The sequence below is a fragment of the Mustela erminea genome, chromosome 14 (assembly GCF_009829155.1).
Source record: "Mustela erminea isolate mMusErm1 chromosome 14, mMusErm1.Pri, whole genome shotgun sequence".
NCBI classification, from domain to species: Eukaryota; Metazoa; Chordata; class Mammalia; order Carnivora; family Mustelidae; genus Mustela; species Mustela erminea.
The window spans coordinates 55743432-55771144 of record NC_045627.1 but is presented as its reverse complement, the minus strand read 5'-3'; the positions used below and the strand labels follow the sequence as shown (position 1 = coordinate 55771144).

The window sequence follows — 27713 nt, the reverse complement described above, 5'->3', positions numbered from 1 at the left end:
TTAAAAATATTTCCAGATGCTAGCTCAGGTAATAGGGTGACTAGGATATATTTTTAGTTACATGTTATTTTTTAAATTGGTTCCTGAAATTTCCCCCAGCGGTGCCAAGAATATCTGTGGTGGGAAAGCAACGGTATCATGGATAATTTTACCTATCTTGCCACATGTTTGCCCTGCTTGGTCCAAACATAAATTGGAGTTGGTACAGATGTAAAGTAAGAGAATGGGTTTTGTGTGTGTAGAGCCTTTTCCGCAGAGAAGTGCTTTGTCTCCATCTGGTGGACAACCTTGTCTTTGCAATGTCGGTGGTGGTTCTCCCGCCCGGCAGCACCTCAGGATCCCCAGTGATGCTTGCAAATAATCTGGATCCCCAGGCCCCTCCCCAGACCATTTCAGTGGGATCTGGGAAAGGATACAGGCAGCAGCACTTCTGTTTTTCTGAGATACATAATTCTAATATGCAATTAGGGTGAAGATCCCCTGAGTTAGAAGCTGCTCTAAATTGGTGATGATACTAGAGAATCATCCCTCCTGCAAGATTGCCATAAAGGAGAAAGGGCAATCTATGAAGGTAAATTCTAGGATGTTCCTGAGGTCTTTTACACCTTCCAGAGGGGAAATCAGCAAGTTGATGCTAAGAATATAAGAAAGCTAAACTTAAATTACTTCCTGTGTGACTCTCCCTATGAGACAATGTGCTGAGCAAATACATAATAACACCTCTCCCCGGGGAAAACTCAGTCTCAATCCGATTTTAATGGTTTAGGTATTTACAAAAAATTTTTACACATTTTCCCATTTAATTCTCTTAAGAACCTATGAAGGTGGGTAGTCCATCTTCCCATGCGTGTTGGCACTCATCTAGCAACAAAAAGCCCTAGCATATCCTTGGTGCCCACTCAAACCCTGTTTTTCCCTTCATCATCTCTCATTAAAACTTTAACTCCGCTAAACACTGTAATGTTTAATTGATATTTCCTACTACAACTTAAATTTGCTAACCAAAAAAAGGTGGGGGGGTAAGTATGTGAGGTGATGGATATGTTAACTTGATGGCTGGGGGATCCTTTCACTATGTATACAAATATCAAGTCATCACTTTGTACATTTTAAATATCTCACAATTCTGTCAATTAGATCTCAGTAAAGCTGAAAAAAAATATCTGAGTAAAGACAACGTAAGTATTCTGTGTAATATTCTTATTCATGCAAGTTTTCTGTAATCTTGAAATTTACAAATGCAAAGTTTTTTGAAAGTATTTTTTAGAAACTGACTTTATTAAGATCTTTCTCAGCCTGGCTTTTTTTTTTTCCAACTGATTACAGATTTTACTTCATGTGCACTTGATGACCTTGAAAGGAAAATACATCAAAGGTATATATACACTTAAAGTTCTTATTCAACATGTAGCATGGAAAAATACATCTTATTTATTGCTTTTTACACATTCCAGAAGATATCCAAATGAAGATAGGTTCAAACTGGTCACCCTCTTTAAGTGCTTCTCAAATTGATTCCCACTTACTTGTCATGTCCTCTGATCCCATCTCCTGACCCCAGCCTCAAAGCAATCACTATAGTTTTGCCTCTACTTCCAGCTTTGTCTTTCCATGATAACCAATGTCGTCTTTTCATATGTATATTGACCACTGCTTGTATCTTCTTTAGTGAAGGATCTGTTCAAGTCTTTTTACCAGACTTTTATTGGGCTGGTTATGCTCACATTACAATTTTTTACAATCTTATATTTCTCCCAATCAGTGGCTCATATACATTGTGTTGTTTTCCTCACAATTTTTAAGACTGTGTTGATTTTTCTTTCAAAATTTTCTTTATTGTTGGTTTTCAGTAGTTTGACTATGATCTTCTGAGTAGTCGTCTTTGGATTTCTTTATTGGGGTTTATATCTATCAAAGCCAGTGTTTCTTCATAAAACTTTAAAATGACCATTTTTTACAAGTATATTTTTCTCCCCTATTTTCATTTTTTATCCTTATGAATCTCCAATTACATGTCAATCCATTTGATATTGTTCTATAGGACCCTAAGGCTCTGTTCTTTTTTCAATCTCTTTTCTCCCAGTTTGGGCAATTTAAATTGATCTGTTTTTGAGTTCACTGACACTTTCTTCTGACATTTCCACTGCTAAATCTATCCAGTATCTCTCTCATTTCATTTATTTTACTTTTCTGTTGTAACAACTTCATTTTATTTTTTATACTTTCCATTTCTCTGCTGAGATTCCTTATGTCTGTAGTCATTAAGATGACATTTCCTTCAAATCCCTGAACATACACTTAAGAGTTGCTTTAAAGTTTTTTGCAAAATTCAACATGTGCATGTCAAGGTTTGTTTTGACTCTGTATCACACATTATAAGAGATACATTACAGAGAATCTATATTGTGTCTTCCTTTGAAGAGTGTTGATTTTTGTTCCAGGAGGCATTCTGATTACTGACTACTTTCAACTTTATGTAGGTTTGGTTTTATACTTAGTATGAATCTTTGGAAAGCACGAGGTATTTCTCAAGCCCTTCTAATTTGGTAAACTCTGCCTCCCTCACAAATCTCGTTGAGGCTTGATTTCAGTCTATATTCAGGGACACTCATTTACACTCTGAGAGCTGAAACAAGAAGGCCACGTCACTTGTTCAACCTAGCTGGGAAGATGCATGTTGGGCAACTCAAATTTTTTGCCACTCTGCACATGTCTGAGAAGGACTACAAAAGTGCCTACCCCACTGAGACGTACATTTTCCCAAGTAAGCAAATCTGCAAATGTAATCCATGAATGAAGATCAACTATGTAGCTATTTTTAGCATAATGAAACCAGGTAACATAAAAAAAATTAGTGCTTAAAAAGTTTTAATGAATTATTTTGATGGAAATTTTCCCTAAACATAGTGTGTCTTAAGACACTAACGATAACTTGTTTCCCTGACTCAAGGTCATCATTATAATACACTAAACAATGATAAAATCCAAAGAAACCTTTAAGGTTTTACATATATAAATGTATACTCTTAGATTTAAAATCCCCAGTTGGCAATAGTTCTTGACACTGCTGCTTTGGTTTTTGCCAGTTACTTTTTTTTTACTTTTTTTTTTTTTTTAATCAAAGCTCAATAAACCTTAGCTGTATGATCTTATGAAAAGTAAATTTTATGGGTCTCAGTTTTCTTATCTATATTAAGAAAATGCATTTCTTAGGTCCCTCCAGATCTAAAATTCTATCTTTCCTAGCTAGCTGTGTCTTTTCAGCCTCTAGATGATTCCTTTCTTCCTGCTTCTGATCTTCTGTGTTCCCAAAAAAATAGGAAAGCCAACTCTATTTGCTCACTAACAAATAAAAGACATTCTAATTAAAGACTTGAGATCTTTTCTAAATTATGTGCCCACAAATTCTGGTAACTAAGAGACCTATACACACTTACTCCTCGATCTTAGCTATACTCCAAACAGACATGTAAAATCAGTCGTATTTCCTGCCAAATGAAGTAAAAACAATTCATAAGACACTGTTAAATACAGTAATCCAAATATCTGACCTATGATATGAGTAAAAAAACAAAACAAAAAAATAGCATCCTTCCTAGGATCTTCACTGATCCTATGCCTAGGATAAAAGGAAAATGAACAGAGTTTTTATATAGCTTAATGTATAAACTTTTCAAATCACTAAGTTGTATACCTGAAACTAATGTAACATTGTGTGTCAACTATACTTAAAAAAAGAGAAAGAAAAAGAAACTATTATAAAAAGTCTTAGAAAAGTAGACAAATAGTGCTGTTAATTTATTATCTTTATTGAATTAAAATTATACTATGTATAAAACAGCAATGTATACACAGGAATTAATGCATCATAATATATACAATTATCTTTGAAAAGTCAGGACTCAAGTTACAATGATTACGAACATAAAACCTGTATTAAAACATTTTCCATAAGTGATTTATTTAGCTGTTTTAGTTCGGAGTCGTCGTTTGAGAATCTGATGATCACTTTCCTTTACTTTATGGTCCATCAAAATCTGAAATTAACAATTTCATAATATTTTTATAAATAAAAGATTATTTATAATTTAGTAAGATCTATTCATGTGCTTAATAATTGAAATAACAGGTACAATGTTTTTGTCCCTTTAGACTATAAGTATACTAATCTATTAAAAAGCATTATCTAAAGTAATAGATTTTGTAATGATTCTTCCAACACTACCTAACACAGGATTAAAATAATATATACCCTATACTGAATTCAGGACATATATAGCTTGAAGTAATTACTGAAATATTTGGAGGCAAGTACCTCAAATACTGTTTAAGAAAAAATCTTTCACAGCAACAAATACAAAAATCCCCCCTTATCTGTGGGGCCTATGTTACAAGTGGATGCCTGAAACCAAGGATAGTACCAAACCCTATGTTTATTGTTTTTTCCTATATACCTATGATATACATATACCTATATATACCTATGATACAGTATTATAACTTATACCTATATGTATATGATATACATATACCTATATACCTATGATACAGTATAACTTATGAGTTAAGCACATTATTATATTAACAATTCACCAATAAAACAATTATAACAACATACTACAGTGGGTTATGTCAATGTTGTATGTCTCTTCTAAGTATTTTATCTACTGTACTCTCCCTTCTTCTTATGATGATGAGAAATGATAAAATGCCTATGTGATGAGATAAAGTAAGGTGAATGACGTGGAGGCACTGTGACACAGTGCTAGGCTATTACTGATCTTCTGAAATATATCAGAAGAAGAATCATCTGCTTCCAGACCACGAAGACCACAGGACACCGAAACCAAGGAAAGCAAAACCAAGGATAAGAAGGGACTACTGTAGAGCTCGCTTCAGCAGCACATATACTAAGAAGGGACTACTGTATATAACTTAGAAGAATAGAAAGAGCATTATATTGCAACTAAGAAAAGAAAGAACTTCGATCAAGGGAAGAAATTATACATTAATCAGACAGATAATGAAAAATGACCAAGAAAATAGTATTTCCTATTGACCCTAATTCTTCACCACCTGCCTTCCAGTGTCTGGTATCTGACATCTACTGTTGCAAAAGGTCTCTGCCCTGATTTCTCTGAGCCACTTTCTGTTGAAGGCTTCTCCTTAAATTACTTTTCTACCATCCCTTTCATCCACTAGGCAAATGCAAGCATGATGGAAAATTAGAACTTTCCCTGTAATAGCACAGATTGTTCTGAGTGAAGAGATGAGTCATCAAGTCAGGATGACAAACTACAGTCTTTTCTTAAAAGAACCTGGAAGGCTTAGAGGAAAGGTGGGAGGAAATGACTGAATGTCAATTCTATATTTTTACCAGGCCCACTTATGCCAGATTTGTACAACTCTTGTAATAAAGTTAACAAAAAAAATAGCTGTTAGAAGCAAATAAATGACTGAACTAATAATCCTATTGATGGGATTAAAATTTCTCTGATTAACTTACAAATGTAAATAGGTGACACCTGTATACATTAATGCAGTACTTATAATTATTATAAATTTAACACATCAGATAGCAAAAGTATAACATTTAAAGCATATTCCAAGAGATCTGATCTAAAGAATAAAAATTCAAACCATTATAAAATTCAGATTGTTATGAATACTCCCAAATTAAAAAGAACATGAACAGTTTTATTTTTAAGAAAACCAAAAAGAGTAGCTTACCACTTGCCCAGATATATCAATAGGAGATGAAATTTCATTTGTGTATAATTTCCGTTTGGCCCGTTTTGGTCGAGACACATTTTCTTTACTTACTTCTACATTTGAGAGCTTTGGAGAGCTCATTGTTTCAATTATCTTCTTTGCTGTGAAGAAAAAATTGAAACAAGATGGGATCAGGAAGGGGGCACCTGGGTGGCTCAGTGGGTTAAAGCCTCTGCCTTCGGCTCAGGTCATGATCTCAGGGTCCTGGGATTGAGCCCCGCATCGTGCTCTCTGCTCAGCAGGGTGCCTGCTTCCTCCTCTCTCTGCCTGCCTCTCTGACTACTTGTGATCTCTCTGTCTCTGTCAAGTAAATAAATAAAATCTTAAAAAAAAAAAAAGATGGGATCAGGAGGGAGACAAACCATAAGAGACTCTTAATCTCATAAAACAAACTGAAGGTTGCTGGGGGGTGGGGCTGTTAGAGATACGGTGGCTGGGTTATGGACACTGGGGAGGCTATCTGCTATGGTGAATGCTGTGAAATGTGTAAGCTTGCTGATTCACAGACCCGTACCTCTGTGGCAAATAATACATTAAATGTTAATTTAAAAAAATTTAAAAATCTTGTTTGGACCTAAAAGAAAAAAAATCTGTGTGTGTGTGTGTGTGTAAATTATTTAAATCCTGAAACAAATAACTTTCTAATTGAAAAGGTATGATCCTTAATAAAGAAAAACATACCAAATTAAAGAGAAAAAGCACTGTGAAAGGACACGACTAGTCAACTCACAAAGAAAAAAATTAACTGTCTCATAAACACATGAATAATGATGAACAGCAAAAACAAAAAAGCAAATAAATAAAACATCATTTGGCTAATGTCAAAAAAGGTCTGGTAAATTAGAGTACAGTCAATAAAATTCAGGTGTTTTTAATGACTTGGAAAGCCTTACGCTGTTATGCAAAAAAGCCTGGACTATGCAGCAGTACGCATATGTAAAGATATCCACAATAAATGTTAAGTGAAAGTAGTTTAGAATTGTGAGCCCTTTGCTTATCACTAATACACACAGACACACACACATAGAGTAAATCAAATTCTTAATAGTTGATTGCTTCTGGGAAGTGGAATAAAAATTTTCAATTCTTACTTTGTACATTTGTCTTTCAACAGGTACATATTAATTTTAATAGAAAACATATTTCCATCTGGGAACCTCCTGGGTAGAAAATCCTTGTACATATAATATCAAGTGTATTTTTTTAAATAGAAAAAATATTGAAGGAAATATGCTAAACTGAAAATCTACTTGTAAAGTGTTAATTTATCCTTGAAAGACCTGAGCTGCCCAATGTCAGAGCAACCTATTAAGTCAATAAGCCACAATGAAAGTAACACTTAAACCTTTAACTACTTACTGCAATAATAGAATAAGCAAGAGGCAAAACGTAAGAAAGTGCCAACCCCCACCCCCACCTTCTGTCTTTCCCCACGTGTGGTCCAGGTCAGGAAGATCAGCACAGAACTGGGGGGTCACCCCCTGCCGAGGGAGCACTGAACAAAAAGCTCTTGCACTGCAGTTTTATGGATCTTGGGACTGGAGGCCAGAGGAAGGGCTAAGAATGGAAAAGTAAAGTCAGAGGAGATAGTGTCTTCAAGCTTCCCTCCCCTTTCCTGCCATAAGAAGGTCTTAGGCAGAAGTGCCTGAGGAATCTCTCCGCTGAAGGGCCCTGGTAAAGAGGCTCTCAATGAAGGGACCTTGGCTAGAACTGCAGCTATGGATCAGGGCATTGCTGGCCAGGGTCCTGAGTCCTTGACTCCTTTCAGAAACTGCTCTCCTTTGCTGTGGGGAGGGCTGTTTTCCCCATGAGGCCTAACAGGTAAAGCCTTTGTAACTGCCTATGGTCAGCCTAAAAAGAAGATTTGGGCCAGTACCACCAAACCCCTCATTACAGTGTGCCAGCCCAATACTAAGAGCTGAGAATAGGAACCATACAGACATGCTGCGCTTATGAAGTTTATAGTGTAGTGCAAAAAGTAAGAAAACAAAAATCATAGCTTAACTAATTCAATTTGCACTTTGAAAAGATCACGGGCAGCCACACACTGGATGGACAGGAGATAGGTAAGAGGAAAAAGTTGGAAAACCAGTGAATGAAGGAATGAAATAACGGTGATTATCTAGGACAGATTTTTAAAATTAATACCTGTTTTTTCCCCCTACATTTCCAAGTGATCAACAACAGACACAGTGTAGTTATAATGCAAAATAGGGGTATCTTCTACTCCTAGAAATAACTTTTAAAAACCCCACACTAGGGGCACCTGGTTGGCCCAGTCAGAAAAGCATCTGACTCTAGATCTCAGGGTTGTGAGTTCAAGCCCCATGCTGGGTACAGAGATTAAATAAATAAACTTAACAAAACAAAAGAACAAATAAACAACAATAACAACAGCAGCAAAAAAACCAGGCACCTGGGTAGCTCAGTCCTTGTGTCTGCCTTCAGCTCAGGTCATGATCTCAGGGTCCTGAGATTAAGCCCTGCTTTGGGCTTCCTGCTAAACTGGAAGCCTGCTTCTCCCTCTCCCACTCCCCCTGCTTGTGTTCCCTCTCTTCTGTCTCTCTGTCAAGTAAATAAATGAAATGGAAAAAAATAAAATAAAATAAAGACCCACACCAGGTATACAGGAAGGGAAGAGGTTATAGAGCTGAGTCAACCAAATAAGGAAGTCAGTTACCATATGGGTACTTCCCTGTCCTTGAAAACCTATTTTCTTTTACTATGTAAGTGCTAATCAATATAATTTAAATAAAATACTTATGGATCTAAAATAACAAGTCCTGCCTCTCCATATTCAGACATTTAACAGTTTGCTGTTTGTCCCTTCTATGTTTATACTAATTACGCCTTTTAAAAAAGTACATATTTTTTGAAAAATATATACAAATGGGTTCTGGTAAGTCTGAAGTTCCCAAGCTGTGCACTAACACTAGAGCCAACTCACAAGAGCATCTTGAAATATTTTAAATATTTCAATAGCTCAAGATAATTCATAGTTTCAAATGATAACATATTACATTCCTTTTGATGATGATGTATCTTTGTAACCCTGATTTTCAGAAGCTGAGTTTTCAGTGGTTGTTTGGCCTTAGTACTAATGGATAAAATATTAGGTGTTTCTCTGGGTACAGGGGAACAATGAAAACAAACAAAAAAATCACTCACTGAGACATTAAGGGCACTGTGAACGAAGAAAGTTCGGGGACCTCTGTGTTAAGTTTTTACAGAAAGTGTATTCAGACTTCTACTATCCCCTGCTTTAGTTCCTGTCCTTCCCCATTCTCCTCACTTCCAGTCTCTAATTTATCTAAGTGCTACCATTGAGGCAATCTCCTGAAAATCTACTCTACTGCCTGTCCCTTTCCCCAATGCTCTCTCCACACTCTCCATGTCAGATATGTACTGTTAACCCAAAGTGCCTGCATATGCGCTACGCTCTCCTGGTACTGTGCCTCTGTTAAAACTGTTCCCCTCCAGCAGATGTGTGTGTGGGTGTATGTGTGTACATATACATGTATGTTTGTGTTTATGTATATGTGTACAGAAAAAGTATAGGTCTTAGTATGTGTTTATACACAGGTAGTTAATAAGGTTAATGCTATATTATAAAGAAAAAAGCATGAAGCAACTAAACCCAATAGATATTTACAGAAATACATATTTTTTATATATATGGATCGATAATGTTTGTCAATGCATAGAAAAATATACCATTAAGAATATATACCATAATATAGTGGTTACCTCTAGAGGGTGTAATCCTGCCAGGATTTCAATACCCAAGCTAATCCCATCTCTTCCAAAAATTAAAATTTTCCCTTAGCCTCTGAATCAAAATAGCTCTCTTCCCTCCAATACTACCACAGCATTTTGCTTGAACCCTATAAGTACATGAAGCAAGCCGCTTTGAATTAATTTGATCCTTGAAGAACACAGAGCTTTGGGGTTCTGACCCTTGCATAATGTCAAAAATCTGAGTTCAACTTTTGACGCTCCAAAAAGTTAACTACTAATAGCCTACTGCTGATCACAACTCTTACTGATTAACACACATTTTGTATGCATTATATAGTGAATTCTAACAATAAACTAGAGAAAACAAAATGTTATTGAGAAAATCATAAGAGAAAATACATTTACAGTAGTGTACTTATCAAAAAACATCCATGGGGCACCTGTGTGACTCAGTCAGTTAGGCCTTTGAATTTTGATTCTGGCTCAGGTCATGATTTCAGGGCTGAGAGATTAAGCCCTCTGTCGGGCTCCACGCTGAACATGGAGCCTGCTTGGGATTCTCTTTCCCTCTCCCTCTGCTCCCACCTCTAAAAACAAAAGAAAACAAAAACCATCCACATATACGTCAACCTGTGCTGTTCAAACCCGTGTTGCTCAAGGCTCAACTGTACTCACACATGGTTCATTCTCTTCCACTCCAGTGAACGTCTAAGCATCACACCCTCTCATACTCTCCCATAGTAATCAAAATAAGACAATGTCTGTTAGAACAATGGTAATCACTGTTGTTGAGTTTACACACTAGTCGGATATTAGAAAACATCTAACATAAAAGGTCATTTAGTTTTCTGCAAACCTTTTGATTGAAGAATTGTTGGAGAATGTTGTAAGAAGTCTCCAAATTTCTGTAGTGTTCCTTCTTTTTTCTTAGTGGTCACATTTGTACAAACTGTGGACGCCTGACTCCGTAAAGAGTATGTTTTCTTAGATGATGGACGTGTAGAAACCTAAAAAACAAACATTTTTTGTTACTGTCAATGAGAAATGTTAACAGGAAACAGTTGTAACCATAGCTGAATAAAAAGAGGCCACAAATTCGCAGGCAAGGAACTTGGGATTAGGTAAATGAGAGGAGGGTAAAAGAACCAAGGCCTAGCAAGATGGGTGTGACAGGCTGATAAGACGGATTCCGAAGTATTGAAGGGCCTGGGGCTGGCCCAATGCTGAAGGCTATACTCTAAGCCAAGTTAGATGAATAAGAAATGGAATATAAATGAGTTATAACTGGACAAAAGTGGATTTCTGAGTAATTACTGATCAACTTTTACATCTTTATTTTTATATTCTACTTTATAAATGTAAGTTAAGAAAATGGTCAATTCTGAACACATTTAAAGACAAACCTTTTGTTCCTTTTTGACAGAAGAATTTCTATGCTCAGAAACAGGAGACTTCAGATTAGGTCTGGGTGTAGCATTCTTTTTATTTTCACATTTCACCAAGTCCTAAAATTAATGAATTTCAGTACTAGTTAATTCCTAACAATATTTTCTTTGTCTAGGCTTTAAAAAAAGATGATTTTTTTTCTTTTGAAGATTTTATTTATTTATTTGACAGAGAAAGAGAGAGAGATCATAAGTAGGCAGAGTAGCAGGCAGAGAGAGAAGGGGGAAGCTGGCTCCCGGCTGAGCAGAGAGCCAATGGAGGTTTGATCCCAGGACCCTGAGATCATGACCTGAGCCGAAGGCAGAAGCTTAACCCATGGAGCCACCCAGGCATCCCAAGATGATGGTTTTTAACCAAGGGTGATTTTGACCCTAGGAGACATTGACAATGTCTGGAGATATTCTGGGTTGTCATTGCTGGGGTAGGAAGGTGTTTACTGGCAACTAGTAGTAGAGGCCAGCAATGCTCCTAAATACCCTTATAAATGCATAGGAGAGCCTTCCAAAACAGAGGTGTATAAACCCAATATCAATCATGCTGAACTTGAAAAACCCTGACCGACGTTATGACTTTTTCTCCCAACTTTATTGAGGTATTATTGACATATAACATAGGTAAGTTTAAGATGTACAATGTGAGGATTTAATACACACATATATGGGAACATGACTGAAGGTATGTATTTTTCACACACATCATAAATAATGAAATTACATAAGCTAAATAAGAAATAGTAGAAGGGATACATCTTTTATTTGAACCCCATTTCTAAAATATAGCAATACATCTACTCTTTCCCCAACTCCCAAATCATGCAGAGTCTCTATGTTTAAGAACTCTTACTGAAATCTGGCAGCATCAAAAACAAAACAGAACAAGAACAAGTAAAAATCTTCAGTATAAGCACAGGCAAAATGTTAAAATCAAGAAATATAATCTATCTTCCCTACTAAATAGGTATGACATATTACTTTTTTTCTCCCATAGAACTTCTCTTGGGACAAAGTCTCTTGTAGTATATTAACTGAATCAAACTCATACAAATCGTAGTTGTACCAAAGATTATAAACATAAAAGGGAAAAAAAAAAAGCAAGAAAAGAAACAAAGAAAACATTATGACTGAACCTCAGAATTCAAGTTACAAAGCAGAAGTCATAAGGGTAATAAGAAGTGGACTTCCTGAAAGGGGAAAGACAGATGGCATCAATGGGAAACAAATGCACAGTAGTAATGAATCATACTTGCAGTGTGCATTGAAGAGGGCTCTAGAGTCTTCACTGGGTTAGAACGTACAAAGCACTACACAAGTGGCTGTCATGAGGACCTTACAACACTCGGTTTACTAGAGCAGTGAAGAACTAGTCAAATCAGGAAAAACCTTCAATTTCTACATGATTTATCTACACCAATCTGGATATCTATTCTGAAAAACACTTGAGGAGTGTATATACAAACAGTAAAATGAATAAAATAATGGGTTTTCAAATCCCTGAATACACAACCAATTTTTTCTTTTCCCTTGAAAAAAATGAATCAAGGAAAAGTCAAAATAGATCATAATGAAATTAAAATACTATTTTAATGTTATCTAAAATTTATTAAATATAAATTAAATAAATATTGAATAAAAGTTAAATAAGGCTCTACTAAACAAGCACTAAAGTATTCTAGATGTAGCAGGAAAGATGCTAAATAAATTTCATTTGGCAAATTTATTACCTGACAGAGAGCCTCAGGAGTATGGTTAATATTATTTCTGCTCTTCCACCAGCTTGAAAATATACTACTCTTTAAAGAGGTAGGAAAAAAAAAAGTTGAAGAAGTTATTGTGCTAGAGAGTTTATAATTAGTTTTAAATTTAAAACAAGTTACTTTTTAAAATAAATATTACCATTTATTATGTATCCACCAAATGTGGAACAAAAGCTAAGCATTTTAAACATATTATCTCTAATCCTTTATTTCCAAAAGTAGTAAACTGAAAATGAGAAAGTTTATGTGACCAGCCAAACCTGCTTGACTAGGATATGGCAAAAGATTTGCTAACCCTACAATCAGAGAGCTACAGTACAAAGTAGTAAAGAGTTTGTATCCTACCACTAAACAGAGGGCCACATTTTAATATGCCAGCTGATAGAAAAAGTCTCTCTTCCAAAATCTACTATAACCATAGGGAACTAGATTTTACTTAAATAACAAAGAGTATACTCGAGCAATTTAGCCATTTGGTTTCTGTAATTTATCAACCCTTTTCTCTTCCACTAGAAGGAAAAGTCACTAAGTTTGAACAGGACTGGTATACTGAAATAGCTTTCCTCTGAAATCTACCATCGATCAACCTCTCACAGCTTCGATGAAACAAAGGCTAAGTTTTAAAATAACCCTAAGCTTTTTGTTTAAGGACTATTCAACTACAATAATAGTCTTTTTTTTTTCAAGATTTTATTTATTTATTTGACAGAGAGAGAGAGAGACAGCGAGAGAAGGAACACAAGCAGGGGGAGTGAGAGAGGGAGAGGCAGGCTTCCTGCTAAGCAGGAAGCCCACTGCAGGGCTTGATCCCAGGACCCTGGGATCATGACATAGCCAAAGGCAGCCGCTTAACGACGGAACCAGTAAGGTGCCCCACAATAATATTCTTAAGGAGTACAAAATTTGCCACAAATTATGATTTTGGTCTCCAATAACAGTGCTTATGAACAAGAAGGCTGTATGAAAGTTTAATTATGTATAATAACTAAGCTTAGGTTTTGCTTGTTAAATTTACTCATTAGTTAAGTACTTACCTCCTCCATTTCATTACTCTTCCTCTTCCGGGCCTTGGGAATCTTAACCGTCACGGGTAAAGTGCAACCAGGGTGTTTCACTGCCATTTTGTTTGGGCGTAAAGGTGTAAATTGAATCTCTAACTCAGGTTTTGGAAATCGAGTGGTTTGATTATTTTCTGTTGACACTTCACAAGAGTCAAGAACTACAGAGCCATCCTACAACAGAATTAAAAAGAAAAACAAATCTTATTTGCAGAATATGAATTCATGAATCACCAAGAATTAACTCTTTCAAATACCTATCAGAGACAATGAATTGGAAAAGATTAAAAGAGTGCTGGGTCAAATAAACCACAGCAAGGACAGAAAGATGAAGTTATGATCTACCCTCTCCAGGTATATACATGATATGTTAAAATCCAAGGAAACAGAGATCAGTATTTCCCAAACTTGTATGATCATAAGGATAATTTAGACAATTTGTTTAAAAAGGATTCTTGGACCCTACCACAAACCTACTACTGAGTTTGTTCGTACTCCATTTTTATTTTGCACCCAGAACAAAGAGCCTCACTAGTCCCACCTGCCTCTTAGTCCTGGCCCCAGGAGGCAGCCCCCGTGATGTGGGAGAGCACTGCTACTGGAGTCAGGGATGACTGGTTTGAATACTAGTTCTGCTCACCTCTTACTCTGGGTTACTTTGAGAAGCTTCCTTAATCTCTTCACTTTTTTTCTTTTCTCTTGTTGACAAAGGCTTATCTACTTCCAGGGTTACCATGAAGAATAAATTATGGGACCTCCTGCATCACAAACCTACTAAATCAGCAATCTCCTAGGAAAGAGTCTAGGATTTTTAATAAGCACCCTAGTTAAGGTAGATTAAATTGGCTTCTAATTCTTTGTTACTCTCTTCCCATTGAGAAATGGAGTCTCATTCCCCTTCCTTGAATCTGAGTGGTCCTTAAAGACTGCCATGGCCAACAGGATGTGGTGGAAATAACATCAACGTTCTGAGGCTCAATCATAAGAAGCCTATAACTGCCATCCTGTCCTCTTTGAAAAGTTATTTCCACTCCCCCTTCAAAATGCCTCATTCAGAATGCAGCCACTGTGCTTTGAGAAGCCCAAGCCACAGGGAGAGGCCACATATAGGTCCAGCTGAGCTCCCAGAAATCAACTTTTAGCTCTATGAATGAATCATTTCAGACTTTAAGCAAAACAGAGCATATTGATTTCATAAAGGCAAGAAAAATATACAAACCAGCATAACAAAAACCACTCCCCAGAATACACAGTAACTTTTGGAATTCGTAGTAAGAATTGGAATCAGGAGGTTTAGGACATAAATTTATGTATATATATATAGTTGTATAAACATACATAAATTTATATATAAATTTATAAAGAAATGTTCCATATATAACTGCCTTTGCAATCAAGATTAATCTTGTTTATGAATTAACTTCAAACTTTTCTTCAAATGATATGATCTTAGTCTCTAAGGCCAATGCTAATTATCTGAAACTCCACCAAAAACTATCAAAGAAAGGGCAAGAGAAAAGAAATGGCTACTGCTATTTCTCCAGCTTAAGATACCCCTCTCTTCCTATTCATAGCTCGGTAAAATCTATTCACCTCAAGACCCACTATGATGTTAGCTTCTCTAATCCACATCCACAACCACTCAGGAAAAATTCATCATATCTTCCTCTCAGGCAATGTTCCTCTTAGCACTCTTCAGGACTCTTAGTCCACAAGAAGAAGTCAAACAAGTAGTCATTTAGGCATCTGTCTTACTACATTCTTTACTCCTTGAGGATGGCGATCGTGCCTTATGTTTGTCTCAGTATTTAGCAATGTTCCCAACCAACACTGAAAACTTGCAAATGTGTTTTAAAAACAAATGAAAAAAAGGAATTTTGTCTTCAAAACTTTAAGTGACATAGAATTTTTATCTATTTCATAGGTAATCTAAGACTCTATCTATTATCCAAAGTGATTCATAGAACCCTAAGCCCACTACAGATTAAGGAAACTCACTGTGAATTACTGAGATATGGTGACAAAGTTATTAAATGGGTACAATTTAAAAAAAATATATTGAATAGAATAGACATCTTATGAGGACATCATCCATGTTTTATCTTTTGTAGGATTTCCTATTTCTGACCATCAAGTTTGTTTATAATAACAGATCTGTTGTTTGCAATGAGTATCATTTTGAGAAGAGATTAATACCATTTGGGGATCTAATCTTCCAAAAGAATTTCACTTCTCAAAAGGCTTTAGGTTTTCCTTCCCAAAGCCAAGAGCACATACACATAATTGCACAGCAAGATACTAAACTTGCAAGTGTTATTTACTAACTAACAGTCACTGTAAAGAGGGTAAAAAGTAGACTGAGTTACCAAATGCCCACCTCTACCTCATTCCTAGAAACTTCACAACTTGTTGACTGAGGTTCCATTTCAACTCTGCCAGGATCCATTGAACTCAGATGTGTAGGCTTGATATCGACATTTTGTTCTTCCTAAGAAATATTAAAACAAGCCACTGTAACCAAATATATATTAAAACACTTCACCTGAAGAAAAGAAAATCGAGATTTGGGTGGATTAAATCACGGAAGTAATGAAAGACTTCCTCCTCTCATTCTCAGAGACTTAGGAAAGGCTGGGAAACTTGCCAGCCCCTGGCCCTGATTGAAAGAGAAATCTAAAAGACTACTTTCAATTTTCAAAATTTTAAGTGTATTCTCTCATTTTACTTTCATTCCAACTCTCTCAGCTAGATTTGGCAAGAATAATCATTCCTACTTTCTAGATGAGGAAACCAAAACCTAAAGAAGTAAAATCACATGGCTAAGATCTGTATTAAGTTGGAAGTGCTGGAACCCCAGCAACCGCTTTAACGACACCATTCTGAAAAACTTGAGGAGTCTTGAGAATGCAACTACAGTATCAGAGTAGAAAAGACCATATTGATAACTAAACCTTTTCCTGCTGCGCACCTCATCCCTTTTTCTCAGTCATAGGGTATGTTCTATTCCTATACTCTATTTAAGGGATATATAAAGAAGTATCAGATTATATTTTTAAACTTCATAAATTCTACCATTCCACCTTGATAAACTTGATAAATTCCACAATTCCACCACTTGAAAAATTCTGCCTTCTCACAACTGCCATCAAAAGCAGAAGTCATATATATTCCTTATGTCACCTACCCAGATAAAAAAGGTTGTACCGAATCTACAATATGGAACAACTAGCATGTATTGACATCCACTTTGGTAAAAACTGTACTAACTGTTTTGCAAATGTTCTCAATTTTCACAACTCTATTAGGAAGACATTACTATCTCTGTTTTAGAGAAGTTCAGATGTAGTAAGTAATTTTCCCAAAGATCCCGAAATCACAGTGACAGCAACACACACCTAGTTTTGCTGTTTCTAGTCTGTGCTGTTTATAACACGTGCTACTACCTCTTTTTTTTAGCAGTCTTCCTCTTAGGATCATGAAGTCTTTTGTTGTGACAGACAGGCACATACATTTATCTTCCTATTGTCTGGAGGCAGCAAATTCTTAAGCATTGATCATTTATTTTGGAAAGACTAGCTTCAGATGTACCCTAATTCGATTACACCAGGAAGTAGCTATCTGTGAAATGCAATCCTCTCTCCATGCAGGGTTCCCAACCCTGATGTAATATTACAAAAGTAACTCCTGAATGACTCACCATCGTGAGTCACTATCAAAACAATTCATTTTCAAAACAATTCATATCTTTATATAGTCAACTATATAGTTGTTAGGGTGGGCCCAAGTATTTAAATATTACCAAGGGTTCAGGTTGAATCACATTTCCACATTTGAGAGGTAGATGAGGGACTAAATCACAAATTGTTTATTTTCTAATTACGCTACCTGAAAGATATGACCAAAATATTTGAGGAAGTACTATTTCTCAGTTGGTCACTGGCAAATCAATCATAATGATAAAACTCTGAAAACATGACATACATAATAACTACCCAAATAACTCTTCCAACTCTGATTCCTCTGTGATCTATTGAAACTTATTTTTCTATCTCCTGAGAGTTAATCAATTAAATAATTGTGAAAAATTCCTGTGTTCAATTAAAAAAAAGGCACTGAAAGATAAGGGTAAGATTCTACTCACGGTTTCAGGAGGCTCCAACGTGATCTTTCTTAATTGCTCAATTTCATTATCTTTCTGGATATTACTGGAGATCAGTTCCTTCAGCTGTACTTCCAAAGCTGCAACCAGTCGATCCCGTTCTTCTCGCCACTTCTGAAGATTCTCATCTTTCTCTGCCAGTTGTGCTCTAAGTATTTCCTAACCAGAAAATAAAGAAAACATTATGAAAGTAAGAATTTTTTGAAATTTTTACTAGAAATAACACAACTATGAATAAGACAAGGAACAAACTACATAGTTAAGGCTAGATAACATATTTACTTGTAAAACAAAATACACAATGCCTTTCCATATTTACTGCCCACATGCTGTATTTATCCTTATCCCACCCTCATTCCAAGAATCAGTTTATTGGTCACTTTTTCAAAAAGCAATTATGGTTTTTAAACTAATGCTAGCATTTCCCCCAGTATTTTGGAAATGAGAGGGTAAAACTACAGTCAAGCAAATGACAAATTAATAGGAAAAAACAACAGAGAAATGAAAATTTGAAATATCATTTTCAATGAGTTCTAAAACCATGATAGTAATGAATTAAAGAAAATATGCATCAGACCTAAACATGAGGAGCCACAAAACACTGCTGAAAGAAAAATACATCAATAAATGGAGAGATAATTTGTGCTAATGATCAAAAGACTCCATATTGTTAAGATGTCAGTTTTCCCTAAATAGATCTAAACAAAGTCAAAACAATCTCAATCAAAATCCAGGCAGGTGAGAGTGCAAGTATATGGAAATGGGAAGGCTCACTGTAAAAGTTATATGAAAATGCAAACGATCTAGAATAGTAAAAATTATGTTGAAGATGAAGAACAAAGTAGGAATAAATACACTGTCATTTCAAGCCCACTATAATAATCAAGACAATGTGATACTGGTAGGAACAGAAATCAGTGGAATTGAAAAGAAGGTCTACAAGCTCATGGTCAGTTGACATTCTACAATAACACCAAAATAAGCCAGTGGAGGAAAGGACAGTCTTTTCAATAAAGAATGCTGAACAACAGCCAACTGAAAAAAAAAAAGAACCCCAATCCCAATCTCATACCATATACAAAAAGTAATCTTTGGACAAAAGTGCCAGAGCAGTGGGAAAGGTTTTTTGTCAATAAGTACTACCAGGAAAATTAGTAACCCACATTAAAAAATTAGTCTTGATGCCTAACTCACTCCAACACAAAACTCAATACTAGAATCAAAATAGGAAAGGTAAAAACCTATACAGGAAAAAGTATAAGAGAACACCTTCATGTCTTTAGGGTTAATAAAGGAAAAGATCAGGAAAATGAACTAAAATATATTTAAGAACTCGAATTCATAAAAAGGCATTAAGGGAATAAAAAGTAAACTAGAAACTGAAAAAAGGTACTTGCAACACATGACAAGGATAGGAGGGTTCCCATCCAGAAAGCATAAGAAGCTCCTACATATCAACTAGAAAAAGCCAGATAGTCCAAGAGGAAAAAGGTACAGGGCCCCATAATCTTCAACCTCATTAATACTCAGGGAAAAGCACATTAAAACCATAAAAAATGACCAGTAATACCACATTTTTAAAAATATACAGTAACCCTAATACTAATTAGAGTATAAATGGGTATAACTACTCTGAAAACCAACCTGACATTCTACCAGAGTTCGACACACGTATACCCTATCATCCAACACTTCCATTCTTAGCTAATTATGCAAGAGAAATGCATGCACATGTGACTGAGAGAAATGTATAAAAATGTTTATGGGAGAATTTACATGTAATATCTCAAAGCAGAAAATAATTCACATATCCTCAGTATTAAAATGAAGAGGCCATGGTATATTTATACACTGCAATATTCAGTAATGAAAACGGACTAATTCCAGCTATATGTGACATGAGTAATTCTCACAAACATAATGCTGAAAGAAGCCAGGTACAAACAAATGCATCCTGCATAATTCCATTTACATAAAAGTGAAAACTGGCCAAAACTAAAGTACAACATTAAGACAGAATAGTTATTACCACTAGGAAAGAAACAGAAGAGGAGCCCCCTGGGGGGGCTGGTAATGTTCTCTTTCTTGAAATGGGTGGTACTTAAGTGGACACTGACTTTACAACAGTTCACGGAATTATCGTTAGTTTTATTTACTGTGATTTACTGCATTACATGTGACAATTTTATAAATTAACAATTTATACCTTAATATGGCAGGACATACATCCTAGGTATAACTGCAAAGAAATATATAGGAGAAAGAAGGAAGCTAGCTTTCTCTAGGATTAAAAACTGAAAGTAGGTTTCGGGCACCTAGGGGTTCAGTCAGTTAAGCTTCCAACTCTTGATATTGGTTCAGGTCATAAGGTTCCTCATGGGGTGTAGAGCCTACTTCAGATTCTCTCTCTCCCTCTTTGCCTGATCCTCCCTCCCTGCCCCTCAAACATGCTCTCTAGCTCTTAAAAAGAAAAACAAAACAACTTAATGTAGGTTTACTTGCTAGCACTGCTGCCAGAGGGATCACTGACTAGGAAAAGAAAATAGCTCTATTACTGGTTTAGTGCTGGAGTGACGGACAGTGCCAACAGTTTTGATTCCACTTCTTGCCTCTTACTATTGCCTAGGAAAGTATGATGGGCTGTGGGACAAGAGCAGAGAACTAGTAGCAACCTTTACTGTTAAGACAAATGCAGGGACGCCTGGGTGGCTCAGTTGGTTAAGCAGCTGCCTTCGGCTCAGGTCATGATCCCAGCGTCCTGGGATCGAGTCCCACATTGGGCTCCTTGCTCCGCAGGGAGCCTGCTTCTCCCTCTGCCTCTGCCTTCCACTCTGTCTGCCTGTGCTCGCTCTCGCTCGCTCTCTCTCTCTCTGACAAATAAATAAATAAAATCTTTAAAAAAAAAAAAAAAAAAGACAAATGCAGCATCAGAGAATCATGCTCAACGCATTTTCTGAAGATATACTCAATCATGTGGAATTGGGACATGAACTATATTGCCATTTCAGAGCTGTAGTAATGACGAGTTATTAGTCTTCCATGATTTAGCTTATGACAAAAAGAGTCAAGACTCTAAGGAAATGACAGCTAGGGAGCACCTGGGTGGCTCAGTTAAGCATCTGACTTTGGCTTAGGTCATTGTCCTGGGATCCTCGGATCAAACCCCACATTGGGCTCTCTGTTCAGCAGGGACTCTGCTTCTCCCTCTCCTTCTGTCCCTCTCCCGAGCTCAGACTCTCTCTCTCTTTAGCTCTCTCTCAAGTAAATAAATAAAATCTTAAAAAAACAAAAAACAAAAACAAAAAAAAGACAACTAATGTAATGTAGTATTATAGATGAGACCCTGGACCCAGAAAAAGATAACAGTGGTAAAATCCATGAAATTCTAATATGTTCCACAAAGTAGCAAACAGAAATACAATAATGTTAATTTGTTGATTTTGATCATTGTACTATTGTGATGTTAGGTGCTAACATCAGAAGTTAGTGGTAAGTACACAGGAACTCTGAAGTAGTTTGGCAACTTTTCTGTAAATAAAATGGTTTCAAAATAAAAAGGTAAAATTATTTTTAAAAATCAGGGGGAAAACCAACCTTAACTTACTATTAATATCTTGGTTTTAAAAGGAAGCTCAGCAATTATCTGTAAAATTCTGTCATAAACAAACAAAAATAACCAGTAACGACAATGTGATACTGCCAACTTACTACTACTGAAAGGAGGCTTTTCATTTAAAGACAGAGTCAATGTGTTGTACAATAGCTTTCCTAAGACCAACAATACCTTTTAACTTCTTTTTTCTGTTGGCAACATACGGTGTCAAACAGACTAAGCAGTCAATTAAAACAGGAGAGGAAAAACAAGCTAAGAATTGCTATTAAGAGCTATAGCTATTGAAGATAAAAACTGAGGGGTATTTTTACTGATTGTCTTCAAGAAACTATTTAGCTGACTTTTTTTTTTAAGATTTTATTTATTTTAGGGGTGCCTGGGTGGCTCAGTGGATTAAGCCTCTGCCTTTGGCTCAGGTCATGATCCTAGCGTCCTGGGATCAAGCCCCACATCGGGCTCCCTGCTCAGTGGAGAGTCTGCTTCCCCGGTCTCTCTCTGCCTACTTGTGATCTCTGTCTGTGAAATAAATAAATAAAAATCTTTAAAAAAAATTTTTTTTAATTTATTTTAGAGACAGAAAAGAGCACAAGCTGGGGGAGGGACGGAGAGGGAGAGAGAATCTCAAGCAGACTCCATATTTACTGTGGACACCAACAAAGGGCTCGATCTCATGACCCCAAGACCATGACCTGAGCCAAAACCAAGGGTCAGATGCTCAACCAACTGAGCCACCCAGGCACCCATAAATGACTTTTTAATTAAAAGTCCTGATCAAATCAGCTTATGAGGGGCACCTGGGTGGCTCAGTGGGTTAAAGCCTCTGCCTTCGGCTCAGGTCATGATCCCAGGGTCCTGGGATTGAGCCCCACATCAGGCTCTCTGCTGCTCAGCAGGGAGCCTGCTTCCCCCTCTCTCCTCCTGCCTCTCTGCCTACTTGTGATCTCTATCTGTCAAATAAATAAAATCTTTTTAAAAAAAAATCAGCTTATGAGATAACATACACCATATTAATAGAATCTACAGTTCACAATGCAAAATTTTATAATAGAGTTCACCCTGTAGCCAATCAAAAGAAAGAGATGTTTAGGCTCTGTATCTAGATACTAAGATGTAATTAGGCATTTTCCCAACTTGCTAAATGGACTGAAGTAAGTTAAAATAAGAATGTAAGTGAACTTCAAAATTGGGACAGAAAAGTCATCTTACAAACAGACTGTCTTTTAAAAGAGTGAGAAAATCAGGCAACCATGTAAAGACTGGTAAAAATCTCAGGGATAAACTTAACAAACGAATGAAGCTGGTGAAATACATCAAAGATAAAGTACAATTGTTACCGACCACTTCATTTTGTTGTTTTAAACAACGCTCTCTGTCTTCAGCATATTTTTTCATCTCTTTGTTTCGAAGATTCTCAGCTTCTTTTGCCTGAGTGATAAGCATCATTTTTTCTTCTAGCCATTTCTTTCTATCGGCTTTATATTTATGTTCACATTCCTATGTATATAAAAATCATACAAATAACTATCACGTGCTTAAATAATACTTAAGCAACAGTCAACAAATTTATTTTTAAAACATATCATATAACCTATCACTTTTTAACCTTTTTGAAAATTAAAAATAAGTATTTTTCCTTAAACAATAAGATCAGAGTTTATTTCAGATTATAAAATGAACACTGCTTGTTTCCTTTTCCAAATGGACTTTCTTTTATAAACCATTTAAGGACTCTCCTTCATCAGTGAAGGAGATAACTGAAACAGTTATAAAGACCAAGCCTTCTAAATGCCAGAAAAGAAAAAGCCCTGGTTTGTGATGGTCATTTCTAACTGTATGGTTTTAAAAATAAAATATTTCTGGGTAGACGCGATGCCAAGTAAAAAATAACTTGTGCAACAGGACATTCATGAATCTGAGGAACACTGGGAATGGCTAGACTGAGGATATAGCTGATCAGTAATTTCCATTCCAGAATTACAAAGTTTATAATCTATGTGATTAATCATTTGAGAACATAAAATAAACCAATACTCCTAAATATGAACATTCCCAATATAGCTAATATTTTTTCATAAATAATGGAGTATTTACTTTGTTCTGCTTTGGGATTTTCCCAATAGAAAGGGTAAATTCTAGAATATATAATTAATAGTTAACAAAAGAAAGCATTTTTTTATTTGTTCAGTATCTGATTACATATAGCATGAATTTAAGAAAATAATTTAGATGCAGCCAACTTTTTAAAATCACTATTATGCTTTCTTCAATTTCAAAACTAGTTCCTTTTAATAAAACATATAAAATTTTAAATGGTATTTGGTAAACCCCATTAAAAATATTTTCTCCATATGTTGTATTCTATACAGTATTTAGAACTAAACATGGAAAAAATACAAATGCAAAACAGAATATCCTTTATATAATACAGTTTCAAGTATATTCCAGTGTCCAGATACACAACTGTATTCTTTTCCAAATTTATAACTGAAAATTAAAATGATTATATACAAAATACTCTTCCTAACAGTCCTCTTTTCCATAGCAGAATTTGAGAACTAAGAAGTTTAAGGAGTAGAAAAATAGGTACAAACATATAAGAGGTAGTGATTCAAGAATTAAATATATAGAATATAAAAGAGAAGACCCAACCACTGTATTTTCATTGGCACTAATAGTGGTTTGTATCTTGGGAATTTCTGCCCCAATGTCATCTCAATGTATACTGAAAAATTATACCTATATGTTAACATTTCCCAGGTAATGTTTCCCCCATATTTAAATTAATTTTAAAGTATTCGCTGAATTCTCCTCTCGTAAGAAATACCAGGGCTAGATACATACATACAGCAAATCATACCTGTAACTCATCCTGAAGCTTACTGAGCTTTTCACTAAGTGTATCTGTGTTATCTTCAAGTTCTCTGTTTGAACTTTGATTACTTTTGGCTTCCAGATCGTTGCACTTTTCCTTCCATTTTTCCAATTCTAATTTGAAAACGTAAATTATTTTTTAAAGCACATGCAAGTTATACCATATAGAGATACATACAGCATAAGATACAGACAAGAATCAGTAGAGCCCAGAAGAAAAACATAAACACAGATAGAATTGAGACAATTCTAAGGGCTGCACTTTGAAGAGTTCTTATAAAATGCCCAGAGAAGAGTAAGTATGAGGACCTCTTCGGAGCTCACTGAACAGTGTTCAGAGTATACAGTATAAACACATCTCAATCTTCGTTATACAGGAAATCTCACATGGTTCTCAAAAAATCAAAGAAACTGTGATGGTATTCTGAAGGATGGAATCAGAGTATTTACCAAGATAAACATACAAGATGATACTAAGAAGCTGGACAGAGCTGAAACTTAGTTGAAAATTCGTTTTTAATGTCTGGGAAACATTGTAAGTTACCATCTGGTTATTATGAAAGTATCCTTATTCCTTCTTTACTATGCATGATTTTACTTAGATAAAATAATTTTCATCACACTGGAAAATAGCAAGTGATAGGACACTCCAAAAACAAACCAATACTTTTTCACTATGAATTATTTTAAATACTAAACCACTTGGGCCACCTGGGTGGCTCAGTCATTAAGCATCTGCCTTCAGCTCAGGTCATGATCCCAGAGTTGGAGCCCCACATCAGGCTCCCTGGTGGGCAGGGAGCCTGCTTCTTCCTCTCCCACTCCCCCTGCTTGTGTTCCCTTTCTCGCTGTCTCTGTCAAATAAATAAATAAAATCTTTAAAATAAAATACTAAAGAACATTTAAAAAGGAAAGAAATCTAGGGAAATACAGAAAATGTCAAGTGGGTCTGGAGATATTTGAGCAGTCTTGTTTTACCTGTGGCCAGTCTTTCAGCTTCCTCTAACTTAGCCTCGAGCACTCGTTCCTGTTCCACCTGAGTTTGTTCCTGTTCTTCCAGGGTCATTCGCATGTCTTCAATTATTTTTTCTTTAACATTTACATCTAAAAATTCAGGGAGAACATTTTAGAAGCTACTAACATCTATATTAAAGATGTTTTACTTGACATATATTCCTACATGATTTTGTCTAAAAAGCTATTCCATTCATTGTGACCAATGTAACTAATGACTTTGTTTTTCACAAAATACTGGCCATTACTTAGAAATCAATATTCGTTTAACTGAATATTTGTTTTTTTATTAACATATAATGTACTATTTGCCCCAGGCGTACAGGTCTATGAATTATCAGGCTTACACATTCCATAGCACTCACCATAGCACATACCCTGCCCAGTGTCCATAACCCAGCCACTATCCCTACCCCCGCCCCAGCAACCCTCAGTTTGTTTCATGAGATTAAGAGTCTCTAATGGCTTGTCTCCCTCCCGATCCCATTTTGTTTCATTTTTACCCTCCCTACCTCCCAACAAGCCCCCGCCTAGACTCTCAAATTCCTCATATTAGAGAGATCATATGATAATCGTCTTTCTCTGATTGACTTATTTCACTAAGCCTAATACCGTCTAATTCTATCCACATCATTGCAAATGGCAAGATTTCATTTCTTTTGAAGGCTGCATAGTATTCCACTGTATGTTTCTTAATGTTTTATTTTTCTAAGAATAAACTTTTTGGGTGGCCTGGGTGGCTGAGTCATTAAGTGTCTGCCTTTGGCTCAGGTCATGATCCCAGGGTCCTGGGATTGAGCCCCACTGAGCAGGACTCCCTGCTCAGCGGGAAGCCTGCTTTTCCCTCTCCTACTCCCCCTGCTTGTGTTCCCACTCTCGCTCTCCCTCTGTCAAATAAATAAATAAAATCTTAAAAAAAAAAAAAAAAGAATAAACTTTATGTTTACAAGTCACTCACTAAAATCAATGCTCTTCTCTTTTGATAAAGTTACATCTTTTGTTGCCCTTACTTTATAAATTTCAAAGGAAAATGCTAACTCAATTTTTATGGTGACTACCTATTCTGCAGTTATTTTAGTACTGGAAGTAGAGGTTTGTTCCTGACCTTTGCACACTCTCTCATACTGTTGCATAGCTTCTTCCACATTTTGATTACTTAACTGCTCCTGCAAGATGAAAAAGCATGAATTCAATGCAAATGTAACTAAAATGAACAGTGGTATTTAACAGTGAAACCTGAAAACAGGGTTCAATGTTGGGTTTGAAATCTCTCTCCCATAAGGTTGACTACTAGTCTCATGCTTCCAAGTTTCTTTTGCCCTAGAGAAAAGGGCTGGGTGAAAAAACTTGACACCTTTAATCCACCACAAAGTTTACTACCCAGTCATTTTATTTACTCAATTTTTTTAAGCTACCATGTTCTCCTACACACCAGAAAAAGAAGAAATGAAGAAATGGAGGTTTACTATGCATTTAACATAGGAGGAACAAGGAACGCCATAAAAAAAAAAAAAAAAAGCCTCTTATCAATAAACTTAAAGGGCAGAAAAATAGGGTCCTCCACCCCCTCTATGTAGGAAGTAGCTGGGGAGTTTGAAAAAAGTAACAGGAGCCACAAGAGGCAAGAGTAAATTACGGGCCCTGGAAATCCTCCAATTCTAGTTTTAACCTATCAGGTAATCCAACTTTCACTCCCTATCTCATTTAACATCAACACTATCTCCTTACATTTCAAGTCTTGGAATGAATCATTACAGAACCTGAAAATCTCAGAAACCTATTATGAAAGCACAGACTGTTTTATTAGGATTAGATTCAGTTAAAAATTAAAATCATGTGTTTACACTTAAATAGTCATTAGTTTGCTTCATTCAAAAGTCAACATGCAAAGAATACAATAAAACCACTTTATAATTGTTGCCAAATCCATTTAACTGATGTCAAGCAAAATTTAACCACTTAAAAAGGGATTTTGCTTTTTAAGTGTCCTTTTTCCAAAAGGACACTTTTTGTAAGACATGAGCTTCATTTTCTTTTTGCTTTTTATTCTGAAATGGTTTTAGAATTACAGAAGAGTCACAAAGATAGCAAACATATCCCGTATAAGCTCTACTTAGCTTCCCCTAATGTTAACTCTTGTATTACCACAGTACATTTATTTAAAAATCGAGAAACACTGGACCAAAATATGAGCAGTTGAGTCTCTATGCTCTATTATTTAAAATATGGAAACAATCATCTTTGTATGAAAAAAAGAAATTAGCACTGCTATAAATAATTTTAACAACA

The 27713-nt window shown here is 35.8% G+C and overlaps 1 protein-coding gene across 12 annotated transcripts in view; it reads right to left on the bottom strand.

The window, feature by feature from the left end:
* Positions 1-3794: 3794 nt before the first annotated feature.
* The window catches only part of KIF20B (kinesin family member 20B), a 67523-nt gene continuing 43604 nt past the window's right edge, over positions 3795-27713 (bottom strand). For 7 of the 12 annotated variants that reach the window (XM_032312120.1, XM_032312119.1, XM_032312118.1 and 4 more), the window contains 12 exons: positions 26530-26590; positions 25389-25514; positions 24397-24524; positions 22878-23033; positions 17909-18085; positions 16145-16255; positions 13744-13941; positions 12677-12745; positions 10914-11015; positions 10367-10517; positions 5731-5873; positions 3795-4037 (listed from right to left, as the gene is read on the bottom strand). In XM_032312120.1, coding sequence (XP_032168011.1) covers positions 3960-4037; positions 5731-5873; positions 10367-10517; positions 10914-11015; positions 12677-12745; positions 13744-13941; positions 16145-16255; positions 17909-18085; positions 22878-23033; positions 24397-24524; positions 25389-25514; positions 26530-26590 — 1500 coding nt within the window. In that variant the 3' untranslated portion in view covers positions 3795-3959. The remainder of the gene's footprint in view (positions 4038-5730; positions 5874-10366; positions 10518-10913; positions 11016-12676; positions 12746-13743; positions 13942-16144; positions 16256-17908; positions 18086-22877; positions 23034-24396; positions 24525-25388; positions 25515-26529; positions 26591-27713) is intronic. The other 5 variants (XM_032312124.1, XM_032312130.1, XM_032312123.1 and 2 more) reach the window with 4 other exon arrangements.